General features: G+C 29.2%; 1 protein-coding gene across 8 annotated transcripts; it reads right to left on the reverse strand.

The window, feature by feature from the left end:
- Positions 1-1755: 1755 nt before the first annotated feature.
- On the reverse strand, positions 1756-21069 carry LOC149890560 (uncharacterized). Of its 8 annotated transcripts, none has more exons than XM_090082721.1 (12): positions 20992-21069; positions 20858-20918; positions 8946-9422; positions 7864-7924; positions 7492-7654; positions 4945-5170; positions 4243-4321; positions 4032-4081; positions 3497-3727; positions 3255-3315; positions 2101-2159; positions 1756-1892 (listed from the first exon to the last, which is right to left on the reverse strand). In XM_090082721.1, the coding sequence occupies exons 2-12, from the start codon at positions 20907-20909 to the stop codon at positions 1873-1875; spliced, it is 1479 nt and encodes a 492-aa protein (XP_089938847.1). In that variant the 5' UTR covers positions 20910-20918; positions 20992-21069; the 3' UTR covers positions 1756-1872. The 8 variants fall into 8 exon arrangements, 7 of the variants coding, with proteins under 7 accessions (XP_089938847.1, XP_089938845.1, XP_089938849.1 ...); XM_090082719.1 differs by having other exon boundaries at positions 1793-1916; positions 2049-2159; XM_090082723.1 differs by having other exon boundaries at positions 1800-1916; positions 2056-2159; positions 7519-7654.
- Positions 21070-21656: the final 587 nt, after the last annotated feature.

The raw sequence follows: 21656 nt of genomic DNA on the forward strand, positions 1-21656 counted from the left end.
AAAAAAGCAATGGCAATAATAACAATTTGCAAAGAAAATATGCTATGAAGGAGTCGAGGGGGCAAAAAAGATATTTTTTCACTATGGTGTCTTCAGTGACCTACAAAAAACAGCTACGCGTTTCAGTAAGATTCAAGGCAGATAATTTACACATAGAGCTTATTTCTAAGTGAAATAGCCGTTTGACTGCTCCTTAGATATGAACTAAATTTAACAACAACCGAAACAAAGTCTTTTAATGACTAAAAAATAATGCTTGTTAGATGCTGATCAATAAGATACTTTGCTAAAAATTTATGTGAGACGTTTCGGTAAGAAGTTTATAAACAAAAAGAGTTTCAGAACAAATTTAAAGCAAACAATTTTCATTAATTTTTAAATGTATCAGCAACATTTTAATGTAACTTATGTTCAGAAATATTAATGGTTAAGTACAGTACTATTTTCTAAACACAGCTTTCTGTATACTTCTAGGGAAGCATTTTACTTAACTAGTTTACATTAATGCAGTAAGGGATTTCATCAACAAAAAAAATACACTTTGAATGGAAAATAAAACACATTTTAAAACCGACAAAATATTTTATAAACTTATCAAGAAAATGAAAAAAGCTTGAAAAAGAAAAAACGCATACTAATAACTATTTTAATTTGTAAATTGAATAATCAATTTTAAATTTTTGAAAAACTCTGCTAAATATTTTTTTAAATTTTGATTGAGTTTGTGTGCTTTGTTTTTGCTTCGAGAGTCTTTTCAATTTTTTTTCTTCAACTCTTTTTTTTTCTGTGAGTTTTTTTGTCTGTGAGTATTCTAGACTTTCTTCTGTTTCTTCCCTAGATAGTTTACTTGTGGCCTTCAGCTTTGGGATACGGGCGGATCATTTCTGGAGTTTATGAACTTTTTGATATTCCTGGTAGTGTTTGTCATGTATATCATTGTAATCTTCCTTCTCTATCTGTTATTACAGCTATTTTTGTAGGACTATCTTTTGTACAGTTAATGTGATTATAAATATGCCAAAAAAAGTCAATGAAGCAAACTGCGTTCATTCAACCCGAAGGGTTTGCTAATTCTAAGCTACCCTCTGGTGTACCGTTTAAAAATTCTTTTTTAAAGTTAACTCTAAGAAATGTAAAAACCGGTAGAGTTGTGTCGCCAGTTGCTCCAACTATGGCACAAAATGGTCATTTTTCCTCGTTTTGCAGATAAAGCTTGTTCTACCCGCTTTATTCCCTTAGGAGCACCTAAACGAGGAGTTTGCATAACAATAGATATTCCAGTTTCATCTATATTAAAAATTAAATGTTGTGGAACTTTATGTTCCCGCAATTCTTTTTCATAATTTAAAGAAAGCTTGGATAAATTTACCTAATTGAAGCTTTATGCTCTTAAAAAACTTGTATTTTCAGGATTGTGTAATCTAAGTGACAAATGCTTTCTTATGAATCCTTTCATACAGTCTAATGTTTTCTTATGAATCCTTTCATCCAATCTACTCCAGCAAATTGATTATCTGACCAAGATTTGTTAGTTTTAATGCCAAGTCTTTAAATTTAGTTGTTGAACAGTTTTCGAACTTGTTTATAAGTAAGACCATATTGGGTCCTAATAATTTTAACTAAATATACAGCCAGGAGTTCTTCTTGCTGATTTGTAAATATTAACCGGTTTGTTTATTTAGAGCTAAATGCATACTCCTTATTTATCTCTTCTAATTTTAAGGAATCTTTGTATTTATTTGAGGAATCTTTTTATCTTTTGTCTGTTATATAAATTGATAATAGCTATGTCATTGATTTTAGCACTATCTCTGATATATTTGTTATCTTTTATTATCATATTAACTTCAATGTATACTTTTTCCTCTCATTTCATACATCGTGTCGTTTTCCTAATGTACATGTGTGACATTTTACTGGAAGCAAAAATGATTTACTTAAATAACTAGTATTTAAACAGTTATGTTAAATTACATAGATGCATAGTTTATGAGAACAGTAGTAAAACATTTGTAAATAAGAATCACATTATAAAAACTATATCTTACACTGTACCAAGTATGAATGTAATCTACAGAACAGGTATTAATAATTTTGTACCATTGCTTCCCGATTTATATACGTCTTCGATCATTTTAGGGTGGAAAATATATGTTCTCCTACAAATAAGTAAGTGCATCCTAAAGGGAGTTATTATATACTATGTTTTTAAGGTACTTTTGTAAAAGGAAAGGTTTGTTTTAAGTTCTTTATGTAATGTATATAACGCAAATACATCTTGCAACTGTTCTAGAAAATCCATCATTTTATCATAATTAAAACATGTCAAACTTTCTTCTTTTAATATGAAAAGCATTTATTTACTTGAAAATAAATTCGCAATTACTGTGTGCTGTATCTATGCTTTTAAATTTTGTAAAGCAATAACGTTTTTAAACTTTAATGTTTGAAACAGCTAATCACACAAAAGCTGTTTTACTTGCTGTTTTTTGTACAATATCATGTCATACCATTATGCTATCATGTCATACTGTTATGTTACGTTACCGTTATTAACCGTTATGTGATTTTACAATATAGTTAAAAGTAAAAAATTATACTCTTCTAAAGTTTGTAACAGCACTTGAATGAGTACAAATGCTCCGTTTCAATTCCAAAATTTACATATTCTTTTATTTGCACACATTTGTTCTGCTTGAGTAAATTTTTATAACTAATTATAAAAATTTACTTAAGCAGAATATTTTTATCCTGAAAAAAATAAACTTATTGATTTAAATATTAATTGAAGATTTTAGCTTTTTTCACGTTTTGAGTTTTTTCAAGGTTTCTCATTATCTCTTTTCTAGGTTTCTCATTTTCTCTTTTATGTACAGTTAGTAGATCACATGAGGATAACAATTTAAAAAAAAGATTTTGCAAATAGATATTGAAAACATATAAATATATTTTGTATTCGAATATAAATGTCAAAATCAGACAAAATATGGAATATAAAAAAAATGCCCCAAATAATATATATTTTTCAACTTTCAACCACAAAACTTTTCTGCTCTAAATGATTTAAAATATTTTCAAGCAGAAGTTTTGAAAAAATAGTTAAGACATTTTTTTTTAAAGTTTTTGGTTCCTATAAGTTTCTTGAAGCTATCAAGAAACTTATAGGAACCAAAGTGTTGATGCCTTAATTTTCACTTTCTTTGCCACACCAAAAGATTGTTCAATTCAAAAAACTCCGAATCTAAATATTCCACCTAACTCTTTGAATCCAGGAATCGCCAGAAGCATTTCGAAAAAATAAACCAACAGCGTTTCCTAGAGTGCCATATAAAATAACGATAACAATTTTAGTGAACAATAAAAATTAGTTTTTGATATTTTTATCAAATTTTGAAATAAGTTGCTTTTAAATTGAACTAATACTTTACTTTCATTTGAATGCATACTTAACTTATGCTATGAAAATGGAGAGAAATGAAATTAATAAGAAACCCACCCATCCATTCTCTGTTTCCGAGGTTGTAAACTTGATCGTGACCATTCTCTAAGTTCTTTAAAGCATTTAAATCTATTTTTTTAATGATTTTGACAAAATCACTATTCTCTAGTGCAAACCATTTCTTATAATTATTATCAAACCATAGATAATTCTTTTCAGATCTATGAACTGCGTAAAGATTTCTTGAAGGAGAATGACCAACAACAGTCCCAATGCGGACGTCCAAACCTGGGGTAATATAAACGCATGAGGTTAATTTTATTAAAACAGATTTATATTTACAAAGATTTACCGAAAACTTTTTTCTAATATTTATATAAAATGTGATAGTAGAATTCGTCGCTCTAATAACAAAAGTAAAGAGTGTTACCAATTTATCGCGAAAAGTTAAATATCGCTATAGTAAATTGTTATAGCAATCATAAACTTAAGTAATTTATTAAGAGCTTTGAATAAATTACTTAATCTCTAGAAAAAATTTTCACTGACTTTAAATTTTAAAATACCAGTTTTATTAAAAAATGCATTTTACCTGTCCATAATTGGCCGTCATTGTTTGAGTAATAACACGCCGCTTTCTCTCTGGTAAAAAATCAAGGGAAAAATAAATTTCTTAAGCAAAGTCCTTCTTTTACATGTATTTAAATACATATGTACGGAGCTGCGTAACTAAGTTCGTAATTTAGCATGTATTTACAAAGACCTTAAAAGAGATAACTTTTTATTAGCATGTAATATCCTACCTGTTGACAACATGTTGACTCATGCAAACATAAATATGTGAGCTGTTTTGGTCCCAGTATATACCTCGGCCGTAACTTTCTGCCAAAAAAAAAGCACTATCAGTTTTTTGTACGCTCAATTTAAGAAAATCATCACCATACTCTAGCATTCATACAAAGATAAAAACTTGGATTAAACCAGCTAAAATATCTTATGTTCTGAGCGCAGATCAAAACTTCTTTTTTACTGATTTTTTTTTTTGTAATACGCATTTTTCTATACATTTAGTATATATCTTTATTGTGTACTTGATAATCTATTAAGATGTATCGAAATATTTTATGAAAAATATTTTTATATGAAAAATATTAACCTGTTATGTTTAAATATTTGCATTAGATAAACTCTGTTGTTTCTATGATGTATAGCAATCATAGTAATTCTCCGACTCCTTAAACTCCACCCTTATACAACTCCATCACACCCTTTTATATCTAAGTTTATCTTTAAATTATTCTTCTTTTATAGTAGAGCAATCGTAGAATACTTTCAACTCCAACTGGGACTTCATCTTTTTATTACTTCAATATTATAAGGCACTAACGTAAATACTTATTTCTTACAAGCACAATAAAAAATTGGTTTGAGCAAACCGATAAAAAATGATTAAATGATATAACTTACCTAAATAACAAATAATAACTAAATGCAAAGTAGATTACCTGCCATCTTATTCTGCTTTGTTTCTAACTTTGATAATTTGCTGTTTGGGCATAATATCTTTTGCCGATACGCTTTAACTTGACTCGATATTATCTTTTGGCTATTTAGGTAAGTGCACTTTATTGGAATGTCTATTGAAAACGATCCGTCTGTTTCACAGTTTGTCACATTCAAAGTTACACTGGTGCTGTGATTAAAGCCCTTGGCTAGAAAGTTTTCGGATATCTATAAAAATAAAGTTGATAAGTTGTGTATTTATTTGTGTTGGTAAAATTTGGAATCCCTTCATGTCCACCCCCCCACCAACACATCCCACCCCTTCTTAATAGCATACGCTGATGGAGAGGAGAGGCGGGGCTGGAGGGTTCAAAATTTTGAAACATTTTAAACTGAAAGTGGTATCTTTAAATTAGGGATGTACTAATTATTGCTTTTAGCCGCTTATCCATATAGCAGTGTGTAAAAATTTATAAACTGATAAATTTTTCTAGTATTTTTGTTATTAAATTTGCACAATTATGATTTGAATAAAATTTGAATTTCTTCCTTACGTTTAAAGTTAATATTTTGAGTAAATTAAGAGGTCACATTTAACATTTCACTAACAATTGTTAAAAAATTCATTCTTTTTTAGCAAAAACTCAAAAATTATGAGGAAAAAGTTGGCTGTTTATGCACTTTTGCACTCTACTGTATAAGCAATTTGATGGATATTCAAAAGCATCCATTCCCTTTTGATTTCGCAAAAAGGTGCATGGTTATTCTTAAAAAAAAATATCGATTATATATTAAAATTTTTAGCATTATTCCTTCAAAAATAAAGTAAAAAACTGCTCTTTATTCTTTTATTACTTGACATATTACTTGAAGTTTATGTAAATGGTAAGAAAAAGCTTTAGTAACATCAAATACCTAGACGCCAATTTTGAAATAACTGTAACCTTAAAGTCTAATGAGTGTTTAAAATTGAATTTTTTATATTTTAACTCCGAGATAATTTGTGTTGAGCTATCAAAGACTTTATCATCATATAATGGTTTCTTGGTTAAAGTATCAACATTACATCAAATAACATCTAATGATGTTTAACGGTTAAAAAAAAAAGACACCATTAGTCCATATCATCTTTAAGCTCAGAAAACCTTAGTCCTTAGAATGTCTTCGTTTTTAGAACTCAGCTTACAGAAAGCTAACAACTCGAAGACAATAACTTGAAGATATCAATTCACCTCTTTTCTTCTTCTTCTTATCTTCGGCTAAGTTATCGTTTTTTTTTTTTATTCTTTTTACTGTTTATTGGAGGCGAAGAGAACTTAAAGAAAGAGAACTCTGAAAAAAAAAAAAATTAACCGTTAGTTGTCTTCTCCGCCGCTTCAATTTGCAAACTGCCAGTTGCAAATTGTGTTCATTAGTTCATACCAGCATTTTTGCGAAGTTTTATACTTCCGCCGAAAGAAACGAAAGAGAAACAGGGAGAATAATTAGTCTAAAGAAACACGTATAGCCACTAAGCAACCCGGTAATAAAGTAATTTTTGTGCTTGATTAAAAAAAAATGAAACAGAATTTCTAACTCTATGTGTAGAGAATTATCGGGTATTTGCTTAAATGCAATAAAAAATGTTAGTCATGTAAATAATTTCTACCCAGCAAGCACACGACGTTGAAAAAACAGTAAAACAACGTTGAAAGCCTAAAATCTACCCTATATCGACACTGAAATATCGCCGTGTGCCGGCTGGTTAGAGATAATAGATTGCTCTTACATAAAGTTTGATAAATTCGTAATAAATAAAATAAAAATGTTATTTGATGACTTCAAGGGAAGACTCAGAGTTGTTCTTTTTATCTACTTTTGAGAAAAATGTAATTTAGCGTTTGAGGGCTTCAGCAGTCCCTAATCTTAAACACTTTCAAACGCCTCAATAATGTCTGATTTTTTTTGTTTTTTGAAAATATATATTGTCACAAGTAAAAAGTGAGCACCAGCACTTAATGACAAAGACGCAAAAACGAGAGTTTTTAAAATTGGGCATCTGTGATTTTTGCCGTTGAGCCTGCTTTTGTAATCCAAGGCTAGTATCTGCTCGCAAGCTCACTTTTAATGTTATCATCTTCAGTAAAAAATGTTTCCATGTTGAATTCAAATTTTTTTTCTTTGATAACTGACATTGTTTTTTGAACTTTGTATACACAGTTGTAGTGGTAAGAAACAGTTGTAGTTGTAGTGTATAAACTTCGAAAATAAATAATTGTAAAAATTAGTCAAAACTATTGTTAAGTATTCAGTTTGAAATTAAAAAGTGGTAGTAGCACGCTCCTGGTCAAAGTTTCTTTTCATCAAATACTTTATCAGAAATATTCAGTTCAAAGTACACATTTTCCCTTTAGGATATTTTTGATTAAAAAACTATGAAGATATTTGAATTGCATTTTTAAACTAGCTTTTAATTATAGCTTTTCATCAAGAAGCTCATTAGTTCATCATTGTCATTAATTAATTAAATGTTTGTTCAATGGTTTTAAAAGAAAAATTATTCGACATACCGTATATTTAAGTGCATAAGGTGCTACCTTAACAAAGCCATTGATATTATCTTCTGAAAATAGTGAAGCAAACGGGGGTAAAAAGTATTCCCATGTCACATTTTTCGCTTCTTCACCAGGTTCGTATGAGTAGCTTAATTGTATTAATAAGATGAGCAAGTTGCTAAAATAATAAAACTCATTTTTATAGTTTGGGTAGTTGTTAAAGGTGAAAGCTAAATAATATAAATGTACTACTTGTATAGAATATAAGCAGGTATGACACTTAAGTATATGCAAAATTGTTACGAGCTAGTTGAACTTTGAATTATACATTCCGAAAAATTGTAAAGTTTAAACAATACAAACTTAAGTTGCGTTTAAAGTTTATACTTTTTCCAAGTGCCATCAAAATATACTTTTAAAGTGGGTTCGCAAAACTCCGTTTTATTCACTAAAACAATAAAGTAATAATTTTTAAAACCAATAAAATACAAATGCAATAACTAAAACTATTAAGTAAAAAAGAGGCCTTTATAGAAAAAGGTCACTAATATTGATTGCAGCAGACGCAACAAACTTCTTCGCTAACTAAATATTAACAGCGCTTGTATTTAGCGTCCGAAACGAATGAGCAGCAAACACTGACATCAGACGAACTTTGTGAGAGTAGCAACACTATCAGCGAGCAAGGCCAACGTCTTTAAACTCATATACTTTTTTTCCATATCAAGTATTAAATTTGAATGGTTTAAATGAATTAGATACACATAGTTTAACCTAAGCTATAAACCTTTATTTATAAATATAGCTAGCTGTTCTAGTGTTATGTTTTTCATCAGACCTTCACCAATATTAAAAGTATAGATTTGGAGCACTCCTACGCTGAATATATACTGATTGCCTTAAACCAATACATTAATCATTTGATGTTACAGTTTAAAAACTCACTCTCCACAATTGTCTGTAAAGGTCGTGATAAAGATGTTGTAAAAGAAACTTAATGAAGGTTAAGTTAGACTTCTTGAAAATCTGACTGCTTTATATTTGACTACTAAATTCGTTTGAAAGAACTATTTTAAAGAGAGAATTTTATGCACAGTTGATACTTTTTTTATGTGAAGCTTAAAAAAAGCTAAGTGAATTTAGTTGTTTAATTCACTAAAATACCTGTTTAGCACAGATCTGCCCAACTCACTATTTTGGGAATCTTGTTTTACACAAAGCAAATCCCACTTTATAGCTCAACTCATACCGCGTGCGATATCAGTGATCACATTTTTTGCAGCTCATTTTATGATGTTAGCGACAGGCGCCGTCTACTATGCTTAAAGTCCCTTTTGGTTCTGTATTCTTACTTTTCTCATATTTTTATTTATCTCATAATTTTTCTCCGAACGTCTAAGTTTTTATGTAAAAAAAAAATAAAATAAAGTGAAAAGTGCAATATTTTTTTTAATTTTTTTAATTTTTACCTTCGCAAACGTTGTTAATTATAAAATTTCGGATATATCCCGGTTGAGCTTGTGTCCAGAGACTGCTTGCATAAACTTTGACATTTTGAAATTCTCTTGCATCTGTGTTGATTGCCTCTAGAAGAACCAGCCCAGCAACTTTAATTTTATATATGTAACTGTCTTTTAGCAAATACTGAGTAACTTGTACTTTTGTCCAAACATTCGCAGGTATATTTGGTGACATCACACTAAAGATGGTTGAATTTACATCAAAAGATATTTGTAAATCATTTTCCCAAAACCAAACTGATGGCGTTCTGTCACCGTAGTTTTCATAGTATCCACCGATTGTTAAATGAATGACATTCGTCCAACTGCTTACAAAAGAGGTTGGTTTAACTTCAAATGACAGGTCATATTCTCTTGGAACGGATTTCAGAGTTGTAAGTAAGTTATTTACTTTAATCTCAACTTCTTCACGTAACCAATAAAGTGCTAAATATATGAAATATATTATAACAGTATTAACAATTAAAACTTTGTAGGGATAGGTGAATGTATTTTGGATCGGATTCTTTCAACTCTTTTTTTCGGCTCAAACTAACTTAAAATTAAAATAAAAATTAAATAACAAAATTGAATTAAAAAATAAAATAAAATACCGTTTCAAACTTTCTTTTTAGGATTGACACAAAAAAATAGAGACATTAAAAATAAAAAATGTTGGTGGTTCCTCCATCAACATTTTTTATTTTTATTAAACTACAGACTCATTTTATTACACTACAGACTAGTTTTAACATTTTTAAAATTGTTTTTTTCTAGTCGAGTTTTCGTACATAGAAGAAGTTCTTGTACATATATTTTCCAAAGTTAACAATAAACGGTAAATGTAATAAGAAGGAAGGTTTTAAATCAGTTTTAAATTATTGGTACATCAGAATTTTTTTTTATAGAAAAAAGAGGACAAAAAAAATAAAGAAAAAACTAAACTTAAAAAATTATATTAGTTTTTACTAGGAAAGCTTTTAATGCTCATTAAAAACATCTAAATATCCGGAAACATAGTTTCAATAGATCTATTGAGAAATACACAAAAATAGGAAATCAGTCGACTGATTTGCTATTTTTGTGTAAATTTTATAGGCAAAGAAATTCAACAAATGAACTCAAAGCTAATTAAACTGACTAAATGAAAACCATATGAAGGTTACATCGACTCATGAGAATAAAGAGTAATAAAGTTAAAAATTATTATTTAGATACCAAACGCCCATTAACATTCTAATACTAAAGGCTTATCGATATTCTGATGCTAAATGTGAATCAATATATATTCATATTCCTACAAATATAAATCGAGACAGACGTAGATTAATAACTTATTCTAAGCATAGTAAAAATAAATTTTATTGGAAAAACATATTTTACTTATGGTGTGTTAACCATTCGTAGCAAATTAAAAGTATTTTACTTTTTAAATGAGCAAGTTTGAAACTTTTTTCCAATGATTTTGGATTTAAGGGAAGGAGAAGAGTTTTTTAAGACAAACAATTCTTTTTTTTTTTATTAACGATTAGCAATTATTGTTTCCATGTAATACTTATATACTCCAGATTTGAAAGTTATATGTTACTGAATATGCATAAAGTATCTGCAGCTTTATAAAGAACATTTCGGTACAATTCGTAATAAGCACCAATTATTTACTATTTTAAAGAAAAAAAAAAAAGACTTATTATTAACTTGAAAAGTATGATGTATGAAAAAAAATTTCTTCTAAATTAATAACTAATTCTCCAATATATATCTTAATGTTTATAGTCCCCAATACTTTTAGTTGGTCCTTTTGATCGGCGAAAATTCCTCAAGGGAGATATCTAGCTGATTAAAATTATGAACAACGCATTTGAAGAATTTAATCAAATCAGGTCTCTCTTCTCTTAGATAAGGTGGTTTAATTAAGCCTTTTAAATCTTTCTTTATTACTTAACTTTGAATATTCTGGAATTAGTTTTGTTCCTCTGTTTATAACATTTTCAATGAGACTAATATCTTTTTTCAGAAAAGAGCTCTAAGCAGACGACATATTCTAGCTGACGCATAACAAATAAACTATATCATCATTTAGAAATGTATCTGACAAGCCATAAAACAGTTTGCTTTTAAAACTTTTGCTATATTACAATCGTTTTTTATTACGACGTCGAAATCATTTTTAAATTCTATAGTACGCAATTATTAATCAGCAATGTGGTAATTTCTAATGTTATTGTTACATTTTTTTTTTTAATAATATTTTTAATATTTAGTTACATACTCCAATCATTTCACTATCTAAAATGAGTATTTTTACCTTCCTGTAGATCTATACAATTACTAATGTGGATTAATTTAAAAATTTTATCTCGCGAGAATTCTTTACATACTTCATTTATCATCTCTTGCAGCTTCCACAAACATCTGGTGGATACTGTTTGAACAACAATTCCAGAGTTTACCGTTAGTTTATGACGTTTTAGTATAAGATTTGCAATTATTTAATTATGTTTTAGATGCTTCGAGACCTTTATAAACTATGAGTTCAGTTTATAAATCAGTATTGTTATTTGCTGAGGTAATCCTAACACCAACCATATTATAAGATTAAATTTGTTAAGCAAGTTTTTGTTTTAAAAAATATTTTGATTTAGTTTTATAAAATTTATTTTTCTGTAGATAATTATAAATCGCTTTATTCTATTTTCAAATTTCATTACCATACAGCTTAAAACAATTTACGAAGGCAAACCTTGTGGCATCAATTCTTTAATGAATAGCTAAGTAATTATCGATCACTATTTGCTTTTTTTTATCATGTCTAAAACATCCTACTTCACTTTAAACCATTATGAGAAGTCGGTTTATTGTGCAGTCATCTCTTTTTAGTGGTTATCGGATTTTAAGGAAAATTTTTAAAAAAGTACCGCAACATCGAACCACGGCCTAATCCTTTAAAGCTGAAAAATGCGTAATTTAAGCAAAACAAGGTTTTTATTACGCAAAAAAAATTTTCGAAAACAGCAATCTTATAAACAAAATTATGCTGAATTTTTGAGTAAATTATGCACAATATCTCACGTAAAAAAATCTAAATTTGGCGTAATTACACAAATTTCAACCAAAAATGATTATGTAGTAGTGCAAAGTTTCGTGCTTTTTTTTTTCAAACCACAGATGTGAACGTTAGTAAACAAAAAGGTTTGTCCTCCAAAATTTTAAGTTACGTAATATTTAAAAATTTCCTTTTATATTAGGTGTTTGAAAAATATTTTTGACATTTTTCTAAATGTAAAAAATGAATTAGAAGTATTGTTTAACTTTATTTAAAATAGTTAAAAAATTCATCAAAACTTGCAGTAGAAACTTTTATCAAAATGGTAAGTTTACATTTGAGCAAACTCACGATTGCATCGGACCCCCATTCAAGCACTGTGAGTACGCGATTTTTATCTATATGTAAACCATATAAAAGGAGCAAATAAGCAAAAGAAAAGTATTATGATATTTCCTACATTAATGGAGAAGAATTCGTTTAAAAATGCTAATAAGAATTAGTCATCAACCGAAGTTCGTTTGTCATCTTCATAAATGAAGGTCAGTTTTAATCAATAAATATTGAATATTATATATTACTGATAATACAAATTTTTCCACCTCTAAATTTAAGAAATGCAGACCATTTTTTTGGCACACAAAGTAACAATATAATATGTTATAATGTAATATAATGTAATATAATGTAACATAATGTAATATAATGTAATATAATGTAATATAATGTAATATAATATAATGTAATGTAATGTAATGCAATGTAATGCAATGCAATGCAATGCAATGCAATGCAATGCAATGCAATGCAATGCAATGCAATGCAATTCAATGCAATGCAATGCAATGCAATGCAATGCAATGCAATGCAATGCAATGCAATGCAATGCAATGCAATGCAATGCAATGCAATGCAATGCAATGCAATGCAATGCAATGCAATGCAATGCAATGCAATGCAATGCAATGCAATGCAATGCAATGCAATGCAATGCAATGCAATGCAATGCAATGCAATGCAATGCAATGCAATGCAATGCAATGCAATGCAATGCAATGCAATGCAATGCAATGCAATGCAATGCAATGCAATGCAATTCAATGCAATGCAATGCAATGCAATGTAATGTAATATGTAACATAATATAATATAAATATAAAACCTTTATTTTCGTACGCAAATCTCTTAAATGATGAAAATTCCGTAATTATGTAAAATTCTAATTCACGCAAAAATTTTCCGTGTTAACGCATAAATAATAATATATTTTTGATTATATAATACAATATAATATAATTTCTGTAATAACCAACTTTACGTCGTGGGCCAAATCCTTTATAGGATTGGGAACAGGGGCCAATCCTATAAAGCTTGTTACGCAAAACGCAAAAAAATAAGCAAATAAGGACAATTTTTGCGAATTAAAATTTTTCGTAATTACGCATTTTTCAAAACAGCAATCCTAAATAAGAAATGCGTACTTACGGATTTTTCTAATTTGCAGTGAAATGGGTAATTTTTGTGTAAAAAGAGAAATTTTAGATTTTTCGGGACACAAGAGCTATACAAGGAATGTACCTTGGAGAAAAGTATTTTTTTTGTCTGTGTTTTGCAAACAAATTTCATACCATTGTTTCAGAGATTTGCGTACGAAAATAAAGGTTTTATATTTACATTATATATAAAATATATTCCTTGCTTACGTTGTGTACCAAAAAATGGTATGCATTTCTTGCATTTAGAGGTAGAAAGGTCGTGTACTCAGTGATTTATAATGCTCAATTTTTATTGAATAAAGCTAAATTTTATTTATGAAGATGACAAACAAGTTTTGGTCAATGACTAATTTGCTCATTAGCTTATTTTATCGTAATGAGATAAAATAAAATTTTACTTTTGAACAGAAGTAAAATGGCATTTACCTTTTCTGACCATTTTTTTTTATATGAACGCATCTTATTTTAACATCCGAAACAAACATTCTTAATTGTTTAAGGGTTCTTAGCAAACTTGATCATTGACAAATTTTTGCCTCAAGGATGCAATTAGCATTGGCATTTTTCACTGACCATACATAGTAAAAATTACATTCAGTAATGGTTGTTATAAAGTGAAACTTAATACTAGTGTTTACTTACAAGTCTTTCAACATTTAAATGTAGCACCTATTTGAATTATTCATTTAATACTAATTTAAATAATTACAAAATAGTTTGAAGGATTTGCTGACGACTGTTCTCATTCTGAGCATTGGAACTGGAGCCTCTTGAACAACATTGGCCTGAACAATTTGATCTTCCTGAAAACCAGCACCATCATCTCCTACAGCAATACACATGTTGTGAAGAACAAATGCACAATGGATAAATTTTGCAGCTAAGTACATATTTTTTAACACAAAGTCCAGTGCTCAATGCATAGAAACGTTGCTTAACAACCCCAAATGCTCGGATTAAAAGGGATTAAAAGCTGAAGTATTTTCAAAGACGAATAAAAATAGTCATTACACTCTAGTTTTCAATCCCATATTTTGTAGAAAAATTGATGCCTATTGGGGCTGAACTATTTCAACGTTGTAAGTAAAATTATTTCCTTTAAAAATGTTTTAATATTTTCAACTCTTAATTAAAAAAATTGAAGTCAACAAAAACTTACATTTTCTATTTTTTACATTTTGTTTACTTCCTTTAAGTGAAGTGGAACAAAATAAATGAAACTGAATAAATGAAATACAGATTATAAATTTTTGTCTAATTGTCAAATCAAAAAAGTTGCTAACTGTATTGTCAACTTCAAAGCTCATACCTTTGCGAATTTTGCAGCTACAGAGGACCAACATACCATTTTGGAAAACTTAAACCCTGCTGATTTCAAATATGTCCGACATTGTACACACTGGGCCCATATTTTGGAGACACATTTGACGCCATAACTCCTAAAGGAAAGCACAACCTATATCATGCTAGGCATATTTGGAATCAGCAAACTTTAAACTTTCCAAAATGGTAAGTTGAACTTCTGTAGCTGCAAAATTGTCAGAGATACGAGCATTCAAAATTATTGTAATTTATAAAAACATACTTTGTTTCAAGGTAAAAAGAGATTATGTTTTATGTGTAATTTTTTGCCAAAACAAATTTATTCTGATTTAACAAATTAAAGCAATTTTTGGACTTTAAAAATGCAGGACATAACAACTTAAGCAAGTAGGCAACACCACATTCATGTAAATAGACCCATACTTACTCTTGAATCATGCCAACGTCCTGGTGCTTTGGATGAAACATAAAAGAGCCGAAGTTTTGGTCCACAAACTGCCATGACATTTAGGCTGTGTGTATGGTGCCTGTTCAAAAAGAGGCTTCATCAGCACTTGTAGGATTTACCAGAACATGAGTGCCATCAACACAACCAAACACGATTGGCATCCTTGCAATCTCAAAACATTTCTGTGCAAGTCCACAATTCTTGTGGACTTGCACAGAAAAATACACATTCACTGTCAGGACAATGAATGTGTATTTTTTTATCAAGTAAATACTGGCTTGTTAATAAGTTATTATCTAATCAAGCCATCATGATGGCTGGGAGTTTTAGCAATAATTTTTAAGTCTTACCCCTCTATTATAAAGGTTATTCAAATCAAACCAAAATGTCTTTTTAAAGATTGAATTTTTAAACAAATTTATTACATAAAATTTAGTATATACTAATAACTAACAAAGACATTTCACCTAAATACAGTGTCAGTACTAATCTTGTGACAGTCTCGGACAACATGATAGAATGCATTGGTCCAAAAAAATGTTGAAAAACTTTGATTTGATCTCTGGCTGACAGGCTCTTGTTTTGACCAGTTTTAGGCTTTAAATGATCATTCAGTTCCTCCTCCAGTAAATTTACAACTTGTTGAGGAACTCAGTAACGTTCACGAAAAGTCTTGTCACCAATATTTTCATCAAATTTTCTTTCATTGAACTGACAAGGCTGTCATTCTTGTAATTCTAGTTCCTCAAACATTCCTATTTCTAAAACTTCATATGGTGAATAAGCTGCCATTTTTAGAATACTAGGTATTTATCGAACTTTATAGAAAATTTCAGATCTGTTACAATAATGAAGATTTAATCAAGTAAGTGCATATAAACATAGACAAAATTTAGTGTATTTGCATTAAAATTTGCCAGTTAATGAAATATTCACCATTTGTGGAGAGGAGACTGTTCTTTTGCTAAATGACAAACTTTACAAATTAGATATTTTTTATGCCAGGTTGAAACATGGTGTATTCTATACTTATGATACTATTAACTTTATTTTTGCTGTTTTTCTCTAATTTGGAAGTAATGCAATTTATTTTTCAACTTTAAAGATTGTAACAAATATTTGTAAGATTATTAAATTGCATAAGTTATCAAAAATGAAGCAATAAAACAATTTTTCCAGTAAATGTTATTTCTTTACGTATTACACCACAATTTAAATTTCCATGCAGTAAACAAAAAAAGTTTGTTATTTAATGAATATTTAACTTCTTCCCACTCATGTTTGAAAAATCATAACACTTTTATTTAGCTCATTTGCTTCTTTTATATAAGTTTACACATAGTTAAAAACCACAAGATCCGAACGTGATTACAAATAATACCGATTGCATGTTATAAATTATACTTTGAAGATCAACACGGTTTACATTTGCTTCTTTTAAATCAATATGTTACTAATAATACTTTTATTCTATTTATACAAGTTAAAGCTATTAAAAATAGAAAAATTAGTTTTTCATAGTCTCCATAAATGTACTGTGTATGGCACATTCACATGTGCTGTATATCGCACACAACCACGCATAATTATAGGATCGGCATGTCCCTTTATATCCAAAATTACAACAAAATAATTTTGAAGTAAATTTTTTTTCGATCACCACATAATCACAAGGTTTGAGTATGGGTTTGTCACTCTACAAAACAAGAAGTTGAATGCTAAAGTGTTTCGTAACAGAAGTTTTTTTATTCGTTTTGTATATAAAACAGCTTTCAACCCTTTGTTTTGTAGAGTAACGGGCGCCTGTTGTTAGGTCTTTCATATCTTATATTGCAATCAATCGTGAGTTTGCTCTACTATAAACTTACCATTCTAATAAAAGTTTCCACTTCAAGTTGATGGACTTTTAAATATTTTAAATTTAAATAATTCTTCTCACCCAATGCTTACTTTTAGAAAAATGTCAAAAATATAGTTGAAACACTTAATATTCAGTGATATTGTGTAACTACATTTTTCGAGGACAACCTTTTTTTTTCAAAAGTAGACATTTGTGGTTTGTAGAAAAAATCACCCACCTTTGCTTACATCTTTGAAGAAAAAATCACGAACCTTTGCACACGTTAGAAATTTTGTGTAACTTACTCAAAAATTCTGCGTAATTTTGTTTATAGGATTGGAGTTTAAGGAAACTTTTTTTGCGTAAGAAAAAAGATGCTTTTTTGCGTAAATAACGCATTTTTCAGCTTTATGGGATATGCTCAGGACGCAAAATTGGTTCGGTTAACATAAAATTTTTTTTACAAAGCAAAATAAACTTAAAAAAAAATTCAGCATATACAAAGACAAATTTAATCACTTAGAACTGATAAAAAGCATTATCAATTCTAATAATGGAAATTTTAGGAACGAATGAACCTGAATTATTCCGACGAAGGAGTACTTATTGCTTCTTACTGATGTGTAAGGTAAAAACTGCTATTTAAACATAAATACTCGTTTCCTAGAAAAATATTCATAAAAATGAAAGAGGTTTTTTGCTTAAAACGCGTAAAAAATTTTGTTTTTAGACTTTTTACAAAAAACTGACCTAATTAATTACGTTTTATAGTGGATTTACGCGGTTTCATAAATTTTTGAAAATTTGATAGAGATTCTTTCCTTAAAATTAGTTAACCTATATTTTTACGGAAGAGAGTGAACGAGAGTAAAAGACCATGAAATTAATTACTTCACAAGCATCAAAGAGAACAACTGTAAAAGAGCTAATGCTGGTAGCACTCTAACAAAACGCTCCAGAAAAATCAAATAGTAAAATCTGTCCTTGGCTTGATACAACTACAATAGAAATGTCATGTGGATTCTTTGGTTATCTCTTCTGACCTTAAGGTTTTAAATATTATTTGTGGTATTCAGTCGCATAACAGCAAGCATCCTACTGTTGGTGTGATGCTGTATCATCTACGTACAAAAGCAAACATAAGGAGGCTGTTCTTAGGGTTGATAAATTCAGGTACAGATATCAGAAAATTGAAGGACTTTAACAACACCATATACTTGTCTAAGTAATGTCTGGGTCTCGATAGGAACCCAACAAGATCTTACCCGAACAGGTATCAGGCACCATAAAAAGCCAAATATAATTTTATCGGACTCCGATTACCTGAACGGGTATTACCCAATAACGCTGATAAAATCGGATATTTGAAATTTTTCATACCTGACCCAACGTTAAAAAATAATTCCCAAACGGTTTTGTCGGGTATTCTGTGAAAAAGGTCCATTTTGTTCAAAAATAATTGATGTTTCTAAAAAAATTACCAAAGCGAAATATAACCTTAATAAACGTAATAATTACACTTTCACTTGGCGTTTTGGAAGCTAAACAAAATTTAATATATTTCCTCATGCTATTTACGCAATCCGGATGGAAAAATTGCTATAACTCACCCTTTGATTGAGATAATCTACTCTGATTCATTGTTACGAAAAATTCAAAGCAAAAACCAGCAAAAGCGATTGTAAAGCATAATTGCGTGTTGTCAAAAATGTTTCCTTTTCCGTTTCTTGAAATGATGTAAGAAAGGTTGTAACTTTAAAATTTTGAAATCAAAATCGGACGTGCGTAAAAGAGAAAAATATTTCAAAAATGTTTGCTAGCCAGTCAAGTGCTTAGTGTGCTTAGTCATCACAAGATCTAGGCGATATTGATACTGAAAACGAAGAATGAAGTGAACGTGAAAAAGAAAATCCAACACTATCTTCAGATCAAGATGACCTGCCCCCTGACGAGAGCGATGACAAAAACCCAGACAATGAATTGTCAATTAGTTTAATTTTTTTTTTTTAGTGACTGTAAATTTTATACAGGATGCTAATTGCCTTAAAACATTGTTTAAAATTGCAAAGAACTCCACACAAGTTGTCTACCTGGTTGCCAACTACTTCAATCTTAATTAAAAATGTGAGTGAAAAGTCATTTAAAAATATTGTTAGTCAAAAGTTGCAATGTAACAGGCTGCAGTCTACTTTTGTGCAAGTTCCCAAACCACCATAAGACGTGCCAATTATCTAAAATTGCTAATATAAATATCGAAATGTGAATAATTAAAAGAAATGTGAGTTATTGAGAATTGGTGTGAATAGTTCCAAAAATGCAAATAGCAATAAATATCAGGACACAAACTCGGTAAAAATTGGTCTGACATCTGCCTTAAAGTCAATTTTTTCGCCCAAAAAACTCAGAATTTTTTATAATTCTCTTTTTTTATTTTTCAGACCAATACACCAAGTTCATGAAAGTCAAGTTCAAAGAAACTATATTTAGTCTCCAGAACTTGGCCAAGGATCCTGAAGAATCAATCAAAGAGTTCTTTTCATGTTTGTTCAGCAAAAGTGGCCGACAAGACTCTGATTCTCTATCAACGACAGCCTTCAGCATTCACAATTTGGAAGCTTCTCTTTAAGCTTTATTCACCCAAATAAAAAGTGCGCGATTGGATTAAAAGGAGAACTTTTTGCCTAGGAAAATGATGTTTGGGCAATTTCTGGATGGCCATTGCAGCTCTAGGTGACAAAATCGAATGTCTATCTAATTCCTTTCAAGGCTGCCTTTGCTATCCTAAGCATTCCTGCAATTTCAGCATCCTAAAAGCGCTTTTCAGTCTGACAGTTACGAAGGGAAGAAATTGCATGGATCCTCCGAAAGGTAAAAAACTTCTCTTTTTCAAACGCAACTACAACTCAGTTGTTGCGTTTGAAAAAGCAGTTTTTTCTTTGGTTTCTAAGCAGAATTTGAACGGCATTTTTCAAATGCCGTTCAAATTCTACTTAGAAACCAAAAGCTCTTCATGAATTCTAAATGAGGAGCCGGATGATGACATTTAGAAAGCCCCTGTTAATGCAATTAACGTTTTGGACATATATAACATTGAAGAAAAAAAAGAATTTTTCAAAATGATTATTTAAACCTTGGTTCAGAATTCTTTCAAACTATTTCATGCTAAAAATATCATAAAAACAAACTGTACATGTCCAAATTTTAAAGGTTTATTTTTATAATCAATATAAAGTAAAAATTCAAAGGAGAAAACGCTATATATGCTGTAAATTTGCCAGTGTTTTATTTCTGTGATGACTAATATGGTTAGAAAGTTAAGCTTCGGTACCATAGCTGCATTTATTTTCACATCTTTTAAGCTGTTTCATTTACTCATGTTTAATTAAATCAGTTTGTTTAATTCAATCTGCTTAATTAAATATTTCTTTAATTTACTTTCAGCTTAAATAAGTTTAATTTGGCACCTTTTTTAAATTTTAATATATACAATTGAAAGACTCCTCCAAAGATAGTAAAATACTGTAAGCAATAACTCGTAGTGAATTTCAGTGACTTTTAGCAATTTTCGCAATTTTTAAAAACTTTTTACTAAGGTTTACCTTTAAACAAAAGATATAATTTTCTGCGTTAAAGAATCAGTTTTGGTGAAGTACATTCGAGGTACTTCATCAGGAATTTAACTACTTAATACTTATGAAATTTGAATTAATTTTTTTAGTTTGAGCATACCACATGTGCCAGAAATATATAGAAGTAGTAATAGTAACATCTTTGCTACCATAGTATGAACCTAAAAATGTATAAAAACTATAGAATAAAAATATTACATTCAAAATGTTTACTCAATAAAACTAACAACAAACCTTGTTCTAAAATCGTTTAAATACGTTCAACCATATTTTCTTCTCTACTTCGAAATTCAATTTGTTGTTACAATTACTTCAAGAGCGTTGATAACTAAATTTATTATTTATGTCGTTTGATACGCATGTCGACTACATCAATGCTTAATTTAGGATCTGTTTTCTGTGATAAAAGATTGCAGAATTTGAAGTTTTATCTAGACGATTGGCTGTTTACAGTTTTTAGCTTAACTAAAACTAATATTTTTTAATAGATTTTGTAAAAGTATCTTGATTACTATTTTACTTCAAAAGTACTTCGAAAAACTTTAAGAGGCCTTTAAAAGAAATGTGATAACGGAATTCAAACATAAAACAAATACCTTAAAAACTCATGAAATAAATACTTTCTTTGTGAAGTATGCTATTTTATTTGTAGTAACTTATCGATAATAAGTGAAATTTATTTTTTCTAATATTAAGTAAGATAAAAAAATCTCATGGAAAATTCATGATTTTATCTCTCACTAGTGAGCTTGCGAGTGCTTCTTTATTTTTATTATAGTTAGATTTTAGGTCGTCATATATAGGTCAATAGGCTTTGAAAATATCTGCCAGGCAAAACTATAATAATTTAGATTTTTTATTATATCTTGTTCAATTCAGAAAAGAGCAAGATTGACTTT

The sequence above is a fragment of the Hydra viridissima genome, unplaced genomic scaffold (genome assembly GCF_058129835.1).
Source record: "Hydra viridissima isolate aposymbiotic clone 2 unplaced genomic scaffold, HvirCarnegie_v1 scaffold_3, whole genome shotgun sequence".
Classification (NCBI taxonomy): domain Eukaryota; kingdom Metazoa; phylum Cnidaria; class Hydrozoa; order Anthoathecata; family Hydridae; genus Hydra; species Hydra viridissima.

Coding starts and splice junctions, on each gene's coding strand:
- LOC149890560 (XM_090082719.1), bottom strand. CDS start 20,909: ATGGTAGCAAAGATGTTACTATTACTACTTCTATATATTTCTGGCACA. Junction 5,171..7,491: donor CTTATGCACTTAAATATACG/GTATGTCGAATA, acceptor TTATTTTTATAG/ATATCCGAAAACTTTCTAGC. Junction 3,316..3,496: donor CGGAAACAGAGAATGGATGG/GTGGGTTTCTTA, acceptor ATGGCACTCTAG/GAAACGCTGTTGGTTTATTT.